This window comes from Trichomonas vaginalis, chromosome II (genome assembly GCF_026262505.1).
Source record: "Trichomonas vaginalis G3 chromosome II, whole genome shotgun sequence".
NCBI classification, from domain to species: Eukaryota; Parabasalia; order Trichomonadida; family Trichomonadidae; genus Trichomonas; species Trichomonas vaginalis.
In genome coordinates this window covers 15,531,774-15,550,127 of record NC_067204.1, presented here as the reverse complement: position 1 = coordinate 15,550,127, position 18,354 = coordinate 15,531,774, and the positions used below count along the sequence as shown (strand labels likewise).

General features: G+C 35.9%; 6 protein-coding genes and 5 pseudogenes across 11 annotated transcripts, besides 1 other annotated feature; 3 read left to right on the top strand and 8 right to left on the bottom strand.

Moving 5' to 3' along the window:
* Nucleotides 1-11,271: part of a mobile genetic element that runs on past the window's edge.
* TVAGG3_0550630 (uncharacterized protein) lies at nucleotides 28-294 on the top strand (the record flags this gene model as incomplete). The annotated part of the gene is made up of 1 exon (XM_051238163.1): nucleotides 28-294. The coding sequence occupies one exon, from the start codon at nucleotides 28-30 to the stop codon at nucleotides 292-294; it is 267 nt and encodes an 88-aa protein (XP_051095987.1).
* On the bottom strand, nucleotides 1,066-1,650 carry TVAGG3_0550620 (uncharacterized protein; the record flags this gene model as incomplete). Its single annotated transcript, XM_051238162.1, has 1 exon — nucleotides 1,066-1,650. One exon carries the CDS (start codon nucleotides 1,648-1,650, stop codon nucleotides 1,066-1,068), a length of 585 nt encoding a protein of 194 aa, XP_051095986.1.
* TVAGG3_0550610 lies at nucleotides 1,907-2,149 on the bottom strand (annotated as a pseudogene). Its single transcript has one exon. A coding segment is annotated over exon 1 (243 nt).
* On the top strand, nucleotides 2,419-3,023 carry TVAGG3_0550600 (annotated as a pseudogene). Its single transcript has one exon. A coding segment is annotated over exon 1 (605 nt).
* Nucleotides 3,793-4,488, bottom strand: TVAGG3_0550590 (protein of unknown function, DUF4106 family; the record flags this gene model as incomplete). Its single annotated transcript, XM_051238161.1, has 1 exon — nucleotides 3,793-4,488. The coding sequence occupies one exon, from the start codon at nucleotides 4,486-4,488 to the stop codon at nucleotides 3,793-3,795; it is 696 nt and encodes a 231-aa protein (XP_051095985.1).
* On the bottom strand, nucleotides 5,623-6,054 carry TVAGG3_0550580 (uncharacterized protein; the record flags this gene model as incomplete). The annotated part of the gene is made up of 1 exon (XM_051238160.1): nucleotides 5,623-6,054. One exon carries the CDS (start codon nucleotides 6,052-6,054, stop codon nucleotides 5,623-5,625), a length of 432 nt encoding a protein of 143 aa, XP_051095984.1.
* Nucleotides 8,594-9,048, bottom strand: TVAGG3_0550570 (annotated as a pseudogene). Its single transcript has one exon. A coding segment is annotated over exon 1 (455 nt).
* An 822-nt stretch (nucleotides 11,272-12,093) lies between the features above and the next one.
* On the bottom strand, nucleotides 12,094-12,356 carry TVAGG3_0550550 (annotated as a pseudogene). Its single transcript has one exon. A coding segment is annotated over exon 1 (263 nt).
* Nucleotides 12,357-12,434: 78 nt separating this feature from the next.
* TVAGG3_0550540 lies at nucleotides 12,435-13,634 on the bottom strand (annotated as a pseudogene). The gene has a single exon. A coding segment is annotated over exon 1 (1,200 nt).
* A 1,305-nt stretch (nucleotides 13,635-14,939) lies between these two features.
* On the top strand, nucleotides 14,940-15,338 carry TVAGG3_0550530 (uncharacterized protein; the record flags this gene model as incomplete). Its single annotated transcript, XM_051238159.1, has 1 exon — nucleotides 14,940-15,338. One exon carries the CDS (start codon nucleotides 14,940-14,942, stop codon nucleotides 15,336-15,338), a length of 399 nt encoding a protein of 132 aa, XP_051095983.1.
* A 1,583-nt stretch (nucleotides 15,339-16,921) lies between these two features.
* TVAGG3_0550520 (uncharacterized protein) lies at nucleotides 16,922-17,335 on the bottom strand (the record flags this gene model as incomplete). Its single annotated transcript, XM_001323271.1, has 1 exon — nucleotides 16,922-17,335. The coding sequence occupies one exon, from the start codon at nucleotides 17,333-17,335 to the stop codon at nucleotides 16,922-16,924; it is 414 nt and encodes a 137-aa protein (XP_001323306.1).
* Between the last annotated feature and the right edge of the window lie 1,019 nt (nucleotides 17,336-18,354).

Below are 18,354 nucleotides of genomic sequence, written 5' to 3'. Positions count from 1 at the left end.
CCAAACGGACAAAAAGTGTCATTTCGGATGGTCAAGCAGCCAATCGCATTCGAGCACCTCAAAGAAGCCTTACGTTCCAAGGGAGAGGGTGTCTGGTGCAAGGGAGAGGTCATGAGACTCTACGAGCAGTACATCCTCAATGCTTGGGAGGACAAATCGTCCTTGGATTGGCAATTCTACCAACTCCTCTGGGACGACCTCCTACGCAACTGGGAAGATAACGAAAGAGCCCAATTCAGAGGTCGGGAGCTAATTGTCCAAATTACCCTTAATTTAACCTACTTAATGAACTAAACACCTAAATTTACTCGGGTTTCCCCCTAAAATAAATTTTTTTACTCTTAGAACCACTCGAGGTTCTCCTTACGGTTGTTGAGCTTGTCACCGTCAATGTGTCTGACCCTCGTCTTCTTGTCTGGATTTGGAACCCATTGCATACCGACAAGCCTTCCCATGGAAATTGAACCGTAATTTCGAAGGGTAAGGTTCAAGTGTCCCAAGTTGTTGAGGACTGGGGTAAGAACCTTGCCGGTCTCCTTGTTGCGGATTTTGTATGGGTAGGGTTGGGAATTTCATAAGCGTCATCGGCAACAAGGGTTGCCCAAACTTCCTCTTCTTTGTGTTTCTCTTCTTCCTCTTCTTCCTCTTCTTCCTCTTCTTCCTCGAAAATTCCTTCTTGAATTTGGTACTCACGAATTACGGTGTTGGAGGTTCTGTCCTTTCCGAGTGCCGCCCAGATGGTGTCAATCTCTTCGAAGAAACGGTAGATGAGTTGGGCAAGGTTTTGGTTCTCTATGTTGTATTGGCGCAAGGTTTCCGCGAAATCGTTCAGGACTTTCTTATTGGAAGCTTGGTTCGTGAGGACTTCGACTTTGAGATTGGTTATCTCTTCCATAAGACTACTTTGGAGAGTCTTAATGGTGTTTGACAGATGAGCGTTCAATTGGGCAATTTGAATTTGAACTGGGCGCTTGTCTGACAACCTTGAAAGGACATCTGCCATTGAGTTTGGCTTCGGTGCTTGTTCGGACATCGAAAAAATGAAGTGGTTTGAGAATGACGGTTTTACTTCAAAAAGCTTGTTATGACGGTTAAGTCATACAACAAGTTTAAAATAATATCTTGTTCTTCTTCTGAACGTTTGTTGTCTCTTCCGATAAAAGTTTGGAACATGAGAACCAAAAAACGTTTTTTGAGATTGTGGAAGAGTTCAGGCAAACGTTCATATTCCGGATATGTTGGGAGCAGTTCGAAACATCTGAGCTGACTTTCGGACAAAATTGGGACAATGTCAGAAAATTCATCTTTGGTCGGACTGCTTGAAGGTAAGTCCCTTACATGTAAGTAGCTCTGGTAAAGTCTTCTCATTTCTGCTAACTTTTGGAGTATAGCTTCGTAGTTTAGAAGTTTTAATTTTAATTGTCTTATTCCACTCTTGACATCTAAACGGTAACTATCCATGAGGTCAAGAGTAGCTTTGGTAGCTTTAAGTGGAGCTATCTGTTCCTTGACTCCTGCAATTTTGGTTGCAATTGTGATTTGAGCTCCTTCAAGTTCGCCGTCTATGTCGTTCTCAACGTCTTCAACCATAGCTTGAAACTCTTCATCGGTCCATTGAGATTGGTGTGGGACGAATTTAACTTGCTTCATTCAAAAAATGTTTTTACTCAAAGCGTGCCATGTATATGGCTATAAGAAACTTACCAGAAGGCTTCTTCTTCACATGCGTAAAAACATAAAAAAAGTGAAGTTAAAATGAGATGTTTACTGAACTGGCTGAAGAACTGGCTGAATGTCGCCTTCACAGGTTATGTAGAACGGCTGACCGAGAAGTGAAGGAGAGACTGAATTGCCAATTTCATATGGGGTAGGGGGTTCTCCTTGTTTGGTATTTTTATCCAAGGACGTTTGTTTAAGAACTTAACAAGAGCTTCTCTTTTGGCGTCCTTTATGCATCGTAGGCTGTCCCGTCTGGTATTTGAATTGGAATTCCAGTCGAAGTCTCGAGCTGAAGTGTAGACCTTCCAGAAATACTGGTGAACTTGACCTTGGGCTTCATTACCTTGCGCAAGTACTGCTTAACAACTTCATTTATCTCTATAAGGTAAACTGCCTCGTCAAATCCTTCTGGCATTCCGAGTCCTTCCATCCGACAGGAAAATATTTTCCCGACAACTGGAAAAATTTTTCCGGACAAAGGGAAAAATTTTTCCTTCCGACAGGAAAAAATTTTCCAGTTGTCCGTCCGCAAACCATTCAAATTTTCGAAAATTGAGAACTTTTTGGTCGAACTTCAGGAAAAGTTCTTCCTTCCGACAGGAAAAATTTTTCCTTCCGACAGGAAAAGTTCTTCCTTCTGGCATTCCGAGTCCTTCCATCCGACAGGAAAAAATTTTCCTTCCGACAGGACACAAACGGATGACTGACGTACCACCAACCGAGTCCATTCCAAAGCCAGAAGTACCGAAAGCTACAGAACCTAAAGCACCAGCCCCTGCACCTCAGTTCCAGCAAGTACCTCCACCAAATTACTACCAATTTCCACCTCAATGTTACTACCCACCACAAGGCTTCCCGAACTACCCTCCTCCTCAGCCTATGCCTTACTTCCCCAACCCTTGGATGTTCCAGCAAGCTCCACCCCAGCAAGCTCCACCCCAGCAATTCCAATTCCAATCTCAATCGAAGAGAGACCAAGACTTCGAAGAAGGTCTGAACCGCTTACGCAAAGAGTATGCTACAGCTCCAATGGAAGATGACAGGCTTTCAGTCTCTTCCCTCAAATCGACCGATTCGACTCGTACCACAGATTCGGTTCGTGACCGTGAAGACTACCTCAAGCAGTCTGAGAGACTCTTCATCCTACAATCATTACAGTTGGAGCTCTCAAGAACATGCGCAATTACGAAGGTCAAACACCAGCTGGAGACCGCAAAACAGACGTACTCGCAAGAGCCGTCCAGCTCGTCAAGACAAAGACTGAGATAGTCGACTTCATTCTTGCAGCTTGCCCATACAAGTAAAAAAAATAAACAATTACGAGTTAAACTTTTTATTCTTTCTTTTCTGAGTTTAGAGCTGGTTTCTCTTGTAGGAGCCTTTCGTACTCTTCCATGGTCATGTAATTGCGAATTTGGTACGCAATTCCAGGTTCGTTGTTTTTGAACCTTACGTATGTAACGCTTCCATCCTCCTCAGGGAAGTAAGCTGCTAACATCTGACCAAGTTTTCTCGGTGACTCGGAGCTCATTAAAAATGTCACTTTTTAAACGTTAAGTTTTTAGTCTTATTTTGCCCTTTGTTTACCCTTTGTTTGTCAAGGTAGTATTGGAGTGCAATTTCTCCAAATTCTCTGTGTCGGAGTTCTTCAGCATTTTCCAAGGTGTACCTGGAGAACTCAAAGAAGTTGTCAAGAAGATACTGCCATGCTGCTCTTCTGAGTTCGTCGGTATTTTGGAAGTGTTGCACCTTCGAGTCTTCGGACATGAAAAAATGACACTTTTTCATTATATAACTGTTATTTTTTTACGAAGAGAACTTTTGCACTTCGTAAAAAAAAATCCCTGAAATCGTAAAAAAATGACCAAATTTCATTATATAACTGTTATTTTTTTACGAAGAGAACTTTGACACTTCGTCAAAAAAATCCCTGAAATCATATCTTTTATACAAGATAGAAAAAATAAAGTTAGTTTTTTGTAAAATATTTTTTTTATTTTGTATGTAAAGACAGAAAAAATAACAGAGTATTTTGACAACTTCAAACAAGCAGAGTAAATGAACCATTTATTTTTACGCTTGACTTTTTACAATTTGAACTTTGTTTGCGTAGATGTGAATTCTGAAAGAAGTATGAGGGTCTTGTATGACTTTGTACTTCTCCCATAGTTCATGTCTGTCAAACTTACCTGCCATGGACTCTTTCATAAGTTCCATGAAATCGTCTTCGGACAATCCGGGGAAAAGTACAATGTCAGTAAGTATTCTCTTTACATCCTTACTTAAACTCTTTGCTGTCTGTACACAAATGACAACTGAAATGTTAAAGTGTCTGAGCTTCTTAAGAATTCGACACATATCTTGTTCTCTATTCTTTAACAAAGGATGAGAAGCAAAGTCATCTAAGATAAGAAGACATCTATGAGGGTAAGTCTTCCAATCGTAAGATTGCAATTTCTTCGAAATGTATTCTATCTCTTTCTGTTTGTTTCTGAAGTGTTTCTTCTCTAATATTCTCTGCATTTCCTCATTTGGGTCTTTAAACTTCGAATTTATATACTCATTTATAGCATTGTACTTCAAAACTCTTCTTTGGTACTTCTTTATCCAATCTAACAACTCAGAGTCTTTTATACATACTAACTTAGACTTCTTTATAATATCTTTGAACGAATTGACGGTTTGGTCAAATTGACCAGAAGTACTACAAATAACAACTAACTCATAGAATGGGTTCTTCTCATCTAGTTCTTGTTGTTGTGCAGCCATTTTAAGATAAGTGAAAGTCTTACCCGACCCAGGTGGTGCAATTAGACCTGTTATACCATTCTGAGCAAATAAGAACTTGTCATGTATGGGTTTTATCTGAGCATTTTCTAATTTCCTCTTGTTCTTTTAAAACATTCTCAAATTTTTGTCAATGTCAGCAAACTTTTTTTCTAACATATTTTTAGAAAAATTAAAATTTTTATCTTTTAGAAAATGTCTAGCGATTTCGCTATCTATATTCGAGACAAGCTTTTCGACAGCAAAACATCTGTCGACCATAAAATCTTACATAGTGTAAACAAGAAAGGTGAATTTGTTCTAAAGTTCTGTTTCTGGGAATATGACAAGAACCATAAAACATTAAGCAGAGCAGTCTTAAAATTTGTCAATGACAGACTTGTTGACAGAGATGACGCCTCTTGGAGAGATGAAGTCCAACAAAACTTCTTAGAATGCAAAGAAGACACATGCGCTGTTCTTGAAGATGAAATAGAAAACAGAATAGAAGAGCTATTAAAGGACAAAGAACTTTTACAAAATATGGTTCTGAGAATTTGACATAACTCCACCAGAAAAGAAGAAGAGAGAAAAGAAAGAAAAGAAAGTAGAAGAAGAGAAGAAAGAACCTGAACCAGAGCCAGAGAAAAGAAATTTGACATGTAAAAATAAAATTTTATTTTTAGAACATTTCTGGGTCAATGTCAATGTTCTCTTCCTCTTTAGGAGCAAACACTGGCTTAGACTCTAAAATCTTTTTACCCAATTTACCTTGAACTTCTACAACTTTAGACTCATAATATTCATAGTCGTCTGCTTTCTTTGGTTCATAAGGTATAACAAGTTTGTATGCTTTGCCTTCTTTAAGTTTGAGAACCTTCTGTCAAAACTTTCTTTGACTGCTAACAAACCTTCTATGTCTAAGTCTTCAAATTTCGCACCATTTTTAGTCACAATAGCAAACTTAACTGGTTCGATGTTCCAAACTTTGCTGAATGAAGACTTTTCAAAATGGTAGAAGTAAACATTCAAATATGTGAATGGGTCTAGTTCTTCTTTAAGTCCTGACATGTACTTGTTTACTGAGATGAATTTTGCCATCTTTTCTATCGGATAAAAAAATATTTTTTTTAAAATTTACTCAGAAAAATTTTTCTTTGTATATACACCATTCTGTACGTCTAAAAGACTTTTGACATTTGCCAAGAATGTTCGTTTAGACGCTGTCATATAACCATACTCTTGACAATATTGTTTATACGAATCGTACAATGACCTTTCATCTAAACACTCAAAGTCAGTTTCATCTATGAACAGTTCATATACACTCTTGTTTGCTTCTAACAATGTTTGTCTCTCTTCGGTATGTGGAATTTGTCTTGGATTGAACTTTGAAATATCTAATGTCATAAAATATGAGAACAAGTGGTTGTAAAAGTCAGATGTCAAAGTTTCTGCTAAGTCGTCAAAATATTCTGTATCTTGCATATGAGAATCTGACGTTCTGACAACTACATATCTTCTGTCAGAACTTTCTAACTTCATCGGAACAGCATTGTTTGAAACCATAATGAAATTTGCAACATTTTCACAAACTCTTTGGTCTTTATATTTTCTTTCAACAACTCCAACTTTGTCTGTTATAAGACTCTTCAAAGCATCTGAGTTTAAAACTTTTGTTGTATCTATACTTTGAAGTTCATTAAACTATAAGTTTCATATTCTCTATTGAAGAGTTAAATTTACCGCAGATGTTTTCTAAGTTTGTCATATTAGGGTTCGAATACCTCTAACAGTTTGCATAAATATCTGTAAAGAAAGTGTTCTTACCTGTTCCTTGTTTTCCAATTATAATGAGAGCAGTTTCATTTTTAGCACTTGGATGTTGTAAGATGTTTGCAAACCAACATAAGATATACTCATAGACTCTTTCGTTTCCATTGCATATAATTTCTTTGACATGGTCTAACCAAGCTTCTATAATATTTTCTTTCCATTCTACTTGTTCGTATTTATATCCAGTGAAGATAGAATAGAAGTTTGGAGAAGGTGTATAGAACTTTATACCTCGAACTGAAAAATCTTCTAACTTTGACAATAAGATATCCCAAGCATCTAACATCTTCATGCCAACTTGTACGACTTTTATTTTCTTAAGTTTCTGTCTACATTCTTGTTCTGAAACTATTGTCGCTTTGGTTTGTTAAAGACTACATCCCATTCTTTCATAACATAACATTCTGGGGCAGAGTCGACATAAATGACTAAACGTTTCAAATTCTCGACTGCTTTGTTATAGTCTAAATGGACACATATTTCTGAATGCTTGGAAGTCATAAAAATCTGAAACATCTATTCTGTACATTTTTATAAAAATAAAAAAAATATTTTTTTTTATTCTTGACTTTGTTGCATTTGTTGTTCTTGCATTTGTTGTTGTTCTTGAGCTATTTGTTGTTGAAGTTGTTCTTGTAATACAATACTTTCACCAGTTGCATCTTCCAATTCGAAACTTTCTGCCGTCATTGACAAATACATAGGACATAAAAGTTTTACAGGAACAAAGTTTGCGTCAACTAAGGTTAAGTTTATACTTGCCAAAGTGTTTGAGTTCACTAAAGCTGAAAACTCTGCATTCGAATGAACAATAGGCAAACCAGCAGAGAAAGTGTTTTTATACGCATAAGTATCTTTTGGTCATAGTAGTTTCTGTCGACATTCGAATAACACTTTGAACCTAAGTTTGAAACAATATATAAAATAGGTGTGCTTAAAGTCAATGGAACAGACATTCCTTGTATGACACCTTTTCCTGTTATAGGAAACTGTTGGTAGTAAAAACCAGATATAAGTTTTGTATTATAGCTCATATCGTTTATAGTAAACTCAGTCGGACATCCAAACATAATGAAACCTGCTCTAGTTGCAGCACATGTTACACCGTCCTTAAAGTATTAAATAAGTCAACAAAACCTGTTGGTGGTATATCTGAGTAAGTATCTTCAAAGGAGTATTTTTTACCATTCACAACAATAAAGTCTTCTGGTGTCAAAAGAGCAAAACAGGCTTTAGTCGTCATTGTGTTTAAGGTTAGTTTACAATATCGTCCTTGAGGACTTTGTAAGTTTGTTGTTATAGAATTATATGACTCAGGGTTTTTAGTCGTAATAGTATAAACCACTATGTCTTCTGCCATTTACTTAGCAAATAAATTTTAATGAAATGTTGTGGTCGTCAAATATTTTTATAACGTCTGGGAAACTATATTTTAAGTTCAACGTTTCACCTCCTTTCATAACGTATATCTTGTCAATGACATTATATGAAACACCACAGCAACTAATGTCGGGTTCTATTTCTTTGATGTTTATATCGTCTGCCTCTGTCAAAAGTTTCAATAGTTCTTTCAAAACTTCATGAGGTGCAATGACATATGAGTTCACTTTTACAGGGTTGTGTTCGACCAAGTTTAACATTATACCTAAAGCTTGACAAATCTTCTCCTGAGTTTGAAGTTTGTCTTTCAGTTGTTGGTAGTCGTTTCGAATATCTGCAACAGAACTTAAGTCTCTGCTAACTTCAGGTATGTTGGTTGTTCTTTTACAGGAACAATTGTTATACCATCTTCGTCTTCGTATGGTTTCCCCACTTCAACATCTCTTTCTTTGACATTGACAATAACACTTTGACTGTTTGTTTGAGTTGGTGAATTTAACTTCACATCTGCCACCGCCATTAAACCTTTTGAAACACTTACGCTTCTATTTTTCGGAAATGACATTTTACTTAGAATAAAAAGATGGACGTATTGAGTATCTCTTCGAATTGAAGCAGAACAAAGTTTACACACACAAACAATACAAATACATTGACAGAATAGTTCTTTACAAACAATGGAAAATGTTATAGAATAGCAGTCTTTGCTGAACCAAAATATTTTCATAAAGCAAAGAAAGTTGGTATAACTGAAATGGTGAAAGTTCTTGAAGCAGACAAAAATATAACAACAAAACTTACAGATATTTCTAAAGGTAAGTTTATAATACAATTTATGTCAAAACTGGCGTACTGTCAATATTTGACGGAGAGAAGTCAGTTCAAGAACAACTTACTGACCTGCTGCCAAAATCTGCTCGATGGAAGCTGTCGTTATGCCAATCTGAGGAGCCCCAGCAGGTTTCATCGAACGAATCTTCAAAAGAGCATCTTCCGTGAAAAGTGCTATTGGTTTTGTAAACTTCTTTGCTCTCAATTCATCTGGACCGTCTCTGTCACCAGTATATTGTATTTGTACAGTACCAACAGTTGAAATACCACCCATAAAGTCTTCTGAGTCAGCAAATGGAATGCCAAGCCAAAAGTTTGAACGGTCTCCATTTGTATATTGAGTTTTTTGACCTCCTGTATGAGTCCATACTTTCACATATGGCATAATAGAACTTTGCATTTCAGGGTTAATGGTTGTTGTGAAGTTGTTGTTAAAGTTCATAGCATCTAATGTCAAGTTGTATGACCTCATATCCTCAACTGTAGAATATTCTTCTCTTGGATAATATTTGCCATCTATGTTTATATGATATTTAATACCAGGGTTGTAGAAACAAGAATAGTCATTTATAGTTCGTCTGAACAGTACAAACATAGTATCTGCATGTTTCATTGCAGTTGTTAAAGCAATATCTGTTCTTGCACCTGGGTCAGCACTTTGGTTTCCAACTTCACCTGCAAAGTCTTTACAGATATTTGGTGTATAGGGAACATAAGTGGAACTGCAATATATTTGGCAGCTAAAGCATTTGAAATATCTGGGTCCAACATATAGACTGCAAGTCTGCTTTCTATTCTCTTGCATTCAAATTTTTCGCATGTGAACTTAACTGGGTCCCAAGCAGTTCCAGCAGCATTGAAATATAGTTTACTTCATTGTTGAAGTTTGAGAAACCAAAGTCTAAGTCAACTTTGTCTTTGCAAAATTCCGAATGGTTGCTGAGCTCACCAGTATCTGTAAGAGTGAATGGGTCTTGTGTTGGTGCAATGACTAAGTTATTTTTGCTTGGAGTAAGTTCGATAGAAATTTTTCCTGCCCAGTTTGGCAAGTATCTTAAAAACCTGAAGATGAGGAAAGATGACAAAGGAACTCTAAGTTTCAGTTTTACTTTGGTTACTGCTGCTGCAGTTTGAACCAGAAAGGTTAACATAAACTCCTGGAACGTTAGGGTCAAGTCTTCTTATTTTCTCAATAGTTGCATACTGGTCTGTTTGTTCTCTAGCTTGTGGTTGTACTGAGTTTCTCAAAGCGAACCATTCATAGTTTGCCCATGTTACTGTTTGAACTAAGTCAGAGTTAGAATATATCTTATATCCCATGAAAACTTCTGGAGCATATTGGTATCCGACATAGAAAATTCCATTGCAACCTTTCTTGTCAGACAACTTGGCAGAAGGTTTTATTTCAATGTCTTGTTCCACGTATAAGAATGAGTTGTCAATAGAAATAATATGAAACCTGTCGCAAGCAATATCTACTGTTGTTGAAGAACCTTCTCCAAACTCACCTACGTTTCCATAAGAAACAGCAGTTGTATATTCGTAAGTTCCAGGAACTATTTCTGACCTTCTAATGGCATTGTCGCATTCGTTATACCATTCGGAAACATTTCCGTTCATGGCATCCAAAACTGTTGGCGTTATATTCTGAGCGGCGTACATTTCATATGGGTAAAAATATAGAATAGTTGGATTTATTGTCATAATAGAACCCACGTGGACCAAGCTTTACTTTCTTCCTGCTGAGTTTTTAACTCTTCTTTTTCCTTCATTGCCACTACTTTCACTAGATGAAGTTACTTCTTCACTACTTTCACTTTGTTCTACTCTTCTCTTCTTCTTTGGTGTCGCTTTTGGTAACTTGCCCTCTGCTTCAAGTTGTTGCATCTTTGCCTCATGTTCACCTAGTATGTTGTAAATTTCCCATGTCCTTTTTGCCTTTGGGCTCTGGTCGCCCATCTCAGGTAACCTATATCCTAGAAAGATTTTGTCATAGTTTGTATTTGAGTCTTCGCGTATTGTTTGCATGACTCTTTCCTGAGTTTCCGGTTCAAGCTCTTCAAACATAGCTTGTCCATATGGAATAAGCTCGTTTCCAAATATATGTTTTTGTAGCCATTCTGGTTTTCTTTCCATGTTACCAATAATATCTTTTGTGAATGGGAAAGCTTTTACCCAACGTTTCAGTCTTGCGTCATTTATTTCTGTAGTTGGTTTTATTTTGTCAAGGAACATGTTTTTCAATACTAACATTTCATTTGGTACTGTCCATTTGAGTTTTCTTAAATATTCATCCCTTCTCGGTTCATTGTCTGCAAAGTAAGTTTTTATGACATTTTGCAAACTTTCGTTTGCAAGGTCATGTACAATAGGTTCTCTTCCTTCTCTCTCCCTAACTTTCTTTCTAAACTCTTCACCAAATATACCATCTCTATGGTTCTGTGTAGTTCTTTGAGATAAATGTTCTAGAACGTCAGGTGTTATATTTCCATCAGCCATGTTCATTTCATACTGGTCCAAAATATCTGCATCTTTCATATCTTTCAATGGCATTAAAGCCGCGCTGAAAATACCAGCTATATCTGGTTCACCATTCACTTCCATTGCGTCTACAACTTCTTGGAATTGTGGTTGTAAGTTTATGAACCACCTATCCGGATTAGCTTTATGACCCCATCTCATTGTAGTTCCATAGTCTGCAGAAACAAAAGTAGGTTTGTTTCCATATTGGTTAGGTTCTGAATGAACTTTAAACAATGTTTCATTTCTATATGTTTTGTTGAAATTTAACCTTTTATTTTCACCGAGTTCAGCCAAAGATTGAACGTTATATGTCGTAAGTAAAAAGGTTGTTGTATTTGTGTACATTTTCTTTCAGTACTTCCATTCTATGCTGAATATTTTCATCTGATGTTGGAGTCTTTTGTATGTCGGCAAACATTTTTCGATATTCTTCTACTATGTCAGCCGAATTTTTCTTAGACTCTTGGAAAGATTCCATATTCCTCATACTCTTGTTGAGGGTCAAGATTTTTCGGCTGTTCCAAATCTTCATCTAGTTCTGTGAAGTTAGTTTCCAAAGGAGGGACTTGTTCGTTTCCTTCAGGCTCTTCTAGCTGTTGTTGCTGAACTATTTCTTCCATGTCTGGTTGTATCTGAACTTCTTCCTGTGGAGTTTCTTGTACCTCATCTGCTGGCATTTCATATATTCCGAGACCGTTTTTAACAAGTTCCCTATCTAAGTCATCCGACTCAAACCTTTCTTCTTTCGTTCCGTCTCTATTTTTTACGCGTTTCATGAAGAGAGTTGTTGAATTGTCATTTAGCTCTGACACCAAATATCTCGGAGTAAATTCATCATGTCATTTGGATGATATGCTATTAAATCATATCCCTTAGCGAGCTTGTATTTTCCAGGTTTGAAATTATATCCGTTTGGTGCTGAGCCATAAAGCTAAATAGGTTCGGGTCAGTATTTCCTTCCTTGAACTTTCTAATAGCTTCTTTATATCTGTCACTAAAGTCAAGAGTATCTGGGTAACCATATCTTCTTAAGCATTTTTAAGAATTCTTGGTTTCCTTGTTCTCTACTTCTTTTATGTCCTTGCTCTGTTTGTGGTTGTTGTGTGTGCAGTGTTTTGAACTGTTGGTTGTGTGCTGGTTGTGGAGTGGTTGTTGTGCTGGTTGTTGTGGTGCAGTGTTTTGAACTGTTGGTTTTGGTGCAGGGTTTTGAACTGTTGGTTTTGGTTGTTGTTGTGCTGGATTTTGAACTGTTGGTTGTTGTGTTGGTTGTTGTTGTGGTGCATGCCTGTGTCTGTGTCCATGTGACGATGTAAATGTTTTAGGTAGTCCTGGTGCAGGTGCTTCTCTTGGAGGGTTTGGTGGTATATAAGTTCCACTAGCTAGTATATAAGTTCCACCAGCTGGTATATAAGTTCCACCAGCTGGCACATATGTTCCATCTGCAGCATAATGTCCTACCTGACTTTTCGTTTTTAAGAAAGCATTTACTAGGTCTGTTTTGGTCTGTTGTAACTCTTTTTCTTGACTTTCCACAACAGTTGCTCTAACGGCGTCATAGGCACTTTGAACTGCCTGTCTCGTTGCTGCATCTGTTATTTTCGTTATATTTTGTGCTACTTCTTTTAACTCTTTGTCGAAACCTTCAGACTTCAGTTTCTTTCCAGATGAGAAGTCGTTCACTTGTTTCACCTTACTATGAAGAGCTTCGAAGGCGTTCTTAAAGTCAGCATTTGTTAAAGCTTCATTTGAACTGTCTTCATCCGCTTGTATTTTTGTCCTTATTGACCCTATAAGCTGGGCTGCTTTAGCGTTGGCTTGGGCATCTAACCAGTCATTGTTAGCTTTTATATATTCTGCGCTTTTCATTGCCTTTTGCATGGCTGCGTCGTTATTTTTACTTTCTTGTGCTAAGTTTTCATACTGTACGGTTTGGTTTTGCAACTGTAAAAGTTTTTCTGCCTTTACATTTGCTTCAACTTCTTTTTTATACTCATCGCTATCCATATATGTCTTCAGGGCTTTTTGTTTTATCTCTTCATCTTTCAGTACTTTATATGAGTAGTATGGTTTTTCAAATTTACAACATCTTGTTCCATTTTTGCTACTTCTGCTGCTTTTTCTGACACTTTTTTCGCATATTCCTCTGTACTTAGTTCTTTCAGTTGTTCTTCTTTCTTCTTTTTCTCTACGTTTAACTCATTGAGTTTCTTTGTGTGTCTGTCATATTCTAGTTTCTTTTCGTTTTCACTTATTTGCTTCTGTATGTCTATGTTTGACTTTTTGACATCTGATATTTGATTTTTGAGTGAACTCAAATTCATTTGACTTTGAGGGTTATAGGCTGTTCCGTCTGCAGCTCCACCATAGCCTGCCATTTTCGCTAAAAGTGCCGCTCTTAAACCTCCACTCTGTGCACCAAAAACTCGGTTTAAGAGCATAGGATTGCTTGACATTTGTTGCAACATAGTGGGGTCATTCATCATTTGTTGTTGCAACTGTTGTTGTGGTGTCAGTTTTACTATTGGATGTTTCAATGCTCTCTTCCTCTTACGTATATTCTTACGTAGCTTACGTGGCATTTTAAGTGAAGTTAAAAAGCGGTTTTTGACAGATGTTTATATGACACTTTTTGTTCAGCACAAAAAACTACTCGGTCAAAGTGTTGTCAGTTTTGTAAAATAACCGTCCTATCTTGTTTTAAAATGGAGAAAAGTCTTCTCAAAGTATACTTCCTTGGAACGCCCGTAACTTTTCCTGTAGCGACGATAGACCCTTACTTGTCCGGACAAAGTTATACTATTTTGAGTGCTCTACAAAAAAAGTCAACGGCGACGACTCTCAAAAACCGTTGTGTAAAAAGTTTTACCGTTGGACAAAAAAGTATATATAGAAAAAAAAAACGTTTTAGTTCATTCAATATTTGAGATGGAACGGTTTGCCAACGGTAACTATTAAATAAAATAAAAAAATAGAGGGGGTCTCCGTTGACGAAAACGGTTTATTTTAAACTTTTCTATGAGTAGTCCGAAAAAAACAGTTTATTTTTCATAATGGAAGGAAGAAAAAGTGTCGCAAACAATTCGTCGACTACCTCTGCAGTTAAAGTTCCTACAACTTATGTCTCACCATTCTCAAAACCCTTACGACCTCCTATAATACCAAAGCAAGTTCCTCGTACAATTCAAGACAATTTGTCCAACAATATGCATTTGCACAAAGAAACAGCTCAGCCAACAGGTCAGGCAACAACAACTATCGGAACAGAAGCATTTTCAGAAGAAGTTCATACCAATCAGACTCCAATCGAACATACAGAAACACAACCACCCGAAAATACAGAAACACATCCAATCGAACATACAGAAACACATTCTGCAATGACCACTAGGTCGCAAACACGATATCTCGCCTTTTGCAAACAATTTAAGTCTCAAATTCAAGACACACAAGATAGCGACACTCCTCTTTCAGAGAAAGTTCGTAGAAAATACGCAAAGAAAAGGTTAGAATTGTTAGATAAGCTAAATGAACAATGGGGTTCAGAAGACAATCGAGATTATAACGAGATGTTTCAAGCTGTCATGGATGCCATTCAGCCTCTTGAAAACGAAATAAAAGACCCTGGCGTACTTGTTGACATGTTTGCTTCATATTTACCCGTTACTGCCAATCTCATAGCGTTGCAAGCTATTGACCAGTTCATTCACTTGTTTCCAAAGAACTTGCAGAAGCATTTACAAGAAGTTAAAGTTGCTGAATTTGTCCGTTTATATCCAAATTCATACAATTATTTGGAAGAATTGAATGAACATGGTGAAAGGTCATTCTATTTATATTTCTACACAAAAGACAACCAGTCAAAACGACTATACTGCATTGAACCTATGCCTCAATTCGTAGACAATTTCCACGTTATAACAACTGTTGCTTTAGATATTCCTGCCAGAGTTCCATATGGAGGAACAGTAACTATCTCAAGCTTTCCCAAGGGCTATAAAGGAAAGCCTCTCACAATTGCAAAATTCACACACAGCAGTTGCCAATTTGTTCAAGATGTCGAGTTCCATTTCCTCAACAATACGACTTTCATCATAGAGACTCCTCAAGAAGGTATATACAAAGTTTTCATCGCAGGATTTGTTGCTCCCAATGGCGAAGAAGAAGAAGTCGAAGAAATTCTCACCTCAGAGAGCGAAGAAGAAGAAGTCGAAGAAATCCTCACCTCAGAGAGCGAAGAAGAAGAAAATTTCCAAGACATTCAAGATTCAGAATATACCGAATAAAAAAACAATTTAAGACTAAAAATTTAATTTTATTATAATATTTTTATTTTTTTCATCTGGTCTTTGTATCATTCCTCCTCTAGTTTCTTAGGGGCTAGAGGGCGCAACGCGCCTGGAAGCCCCACTTACCTGACCTGATTTAGTTTCTATTCAATGTTAATATACTAATGGATTTGAAATATGAGAGATTTGTTAGATTCACAAAATATGAGAATCAAAATATGAGTTAATGATTATTTTGATTGTTGAGCAATGATATATATGGTGTGATAATATAATATATGTGTGAAATAAACTAGCTTATGCAAGAGAGTTTCAAATTACAATATGATTAAAGTTTTTGTTCTTCCACTGGTGTACTTCTTGGGATACTATAATCCAGATGAGGAAGAAAGGAGTGCGGGACTATTTGCAAAAAGGTGACATCTAAAAGGAATATAAAATTATCAAATATGAAATGAAAAACAATTTATTCGATGGATGCCTTGGCATAGTGGCTATTGTGGATATTAAGGATAACTGTGCACCTAGGTTTGATTCATATGGTGTTCATTTTTCAAAATTAGATAATATTTGCAAATATGTAGGTTTTTCTCAATTATTCAGCATTTCTAATAATAGAATTTACTTGTGTAAAAATATAATTGAAAGAAGAAGAAACCATCCAATATTATGAGATAAATAAAAGATATGACCGAGGTTATCTAAAAAATGCGAGAAATCATTACAGTATTTGCACGGCACTATATCAAAGTATTTGAAGTTATATGATAAGGTTCCCAACACAAGTATTGACGTCTATCATCTGTCAATTATTCACTTAAATTCAAAACAGTTATCACGAGCATCACGACCACACGAAATAAAGTCACAAACATACTGTAACTATTTGACATATGGAAAAGTTATGAATGATTATAGCGAGATTAAGTATAAATTATGTCACTTTTTGAGTTCACCGAATTCAAAAAAATCAGGCTGAGTTAGCAAATTTTCAGTAATTCTCCATCCGGCGAAACTGTTTTTAAATCCATAGTCAGTTTGGAGATGTAGGCAAGACGATAGCATTTTTTTTGGATTAGTGTCACTTATTTATTTATTTATTTTTTTTTCTGATTTTTACAAAAAATTTGAGAGAAAAAGTTCCAGAAAACTTTTGCAAAATATTTGAAGGCTAATGATTTAGCCTCTTGATAATGAAGTTTTTCAATTTATGAAAGTATATAAAGAAAAAAATTGTGTGAAGAAATATTTATCGTGATTTCCTAGAATATTATAATATTTTAGACATCAATGATTTGTGTAAATACAATTTTATAAATATGTGGATATTATCATGCTTAAAAATTCAAGAATCATCATATTTTCGAGATTTCCAGATTATATTATTTTACAGAATGGAGTTAGAACCTAGAATTCATAAGTTAAGCTCCAAATATGAATCTAAGTATATGTGTACGAATAGCTTATTCGTATTCATGCCTGTAAGAGTCGAATAGCTTCGAAATTGAGGGCTTTGGCAAACCGATTTCAGTAAACCCTTAAGAAAAATATTATATTTGATCAAACTATACGAGAAATGTTTATAAGATTATGAGATAAAATAGAAAAATATTGTATTTTGGATTTTCATCAAGATCTGAAATGTCTACTTCTTTTTTCTTGATAAAGTTAATGCATTTATCGTTGTTAGATATATCTTTTATTCTGTTGTTTATTGTAACTGATCCTTCTGTTTTTGGTGTTTCTACATCAATGAAACAACTATCAATTGTAATTTTACCTCTACTATATTCAAAGAAATATTTCCAAGTAACATTGTTATTTGCGAAACAACAATATTGTAAATATGCTGTAGCTGCATTTGCACATATTACACAATAATCAGTAATATTTTGGAAATTCGTTGACTCAATTCGAACTTTTGGAGATGGTGCTGTATATAAATAGACAGGAGGATAGTTAGTAACAATTTTATCTTTATTATCAAAAAACATCGAAAATAAAACTTTTGATTCAGATTTAAAATTACAAAATCCTAAAATACTATTTCCATATACTTTTGATTGAGAAACATTTGAATTTTCAAAATTAATTTTTCCATTTTTTAGGTGAATAGTGAATTGGCCAAGGAAACTTTCATCTCCACTATTAATGATTGAAGATGAAAGTATTTTGTTTTGGAATGATCCTTCATATGTAACATCTGAATAACAGTAAACTCCTTCTTTACGCTGTGATGTTATTTTTGATGAGTAACTTGTTATTCGATATTGGACACATTCACCTTCAGTGGAGAAGTATAAACTTCCTCCGAAACCGGAATTACTACAATTAACGAAGTTTGTTGTGTCAACTAAGAATTTAGTTGTACTTTTAGATGTACTAAAACGGATGGCTCCTGATTCAATGTTATCAGAAAATTCGCATTTGAGAACGTAGTAATTTTCATCACCTTTAGAAAGTCTTTCATTTTGTTTTACGTAACTTTCGTTAAGAGGGTATTGTGAATAATAGTCTTTCCAATCATAATGGAAAATAGTTGTCTAAAGCAAACAATTGTCGTGAAAATTCTTTCAACAATAAAATTCTTGCCTATTCAATTTTGATATCAACCCCTTTCTAAAATTCGGCGGTGTCACTTTTTACGAAAATCGCAAATTTTTGACATTTATCGTTCAAATTGAAATTCACTTTCAGGAAAGTGAATGAAAATGATTATTAAAAAAAAAAAAAAAAAAAAAGGTATTGGGGGTTCCAGGGCTGCGCCCCTCTACCCCCTTGAAGATGTTTAGTATGCAATGAAGTATAAAATGAGGTTTTTTTTGGGGTGTGGGTGCTTCCAGGCACTTCGTGCCTTCTAGCCCCTAAAATTTTTTGAAAGTCGTTGCTGTTGACTTGTTTGTAGAGAACTCAAAATAGTAGAACTATGTCCGGACAAGTAAGGGTCTATCGTCGCTACGTCACCAGGTCACCAGGTCACCAGGTCACCAGGTCATTTTAACTTCTCTGAAAA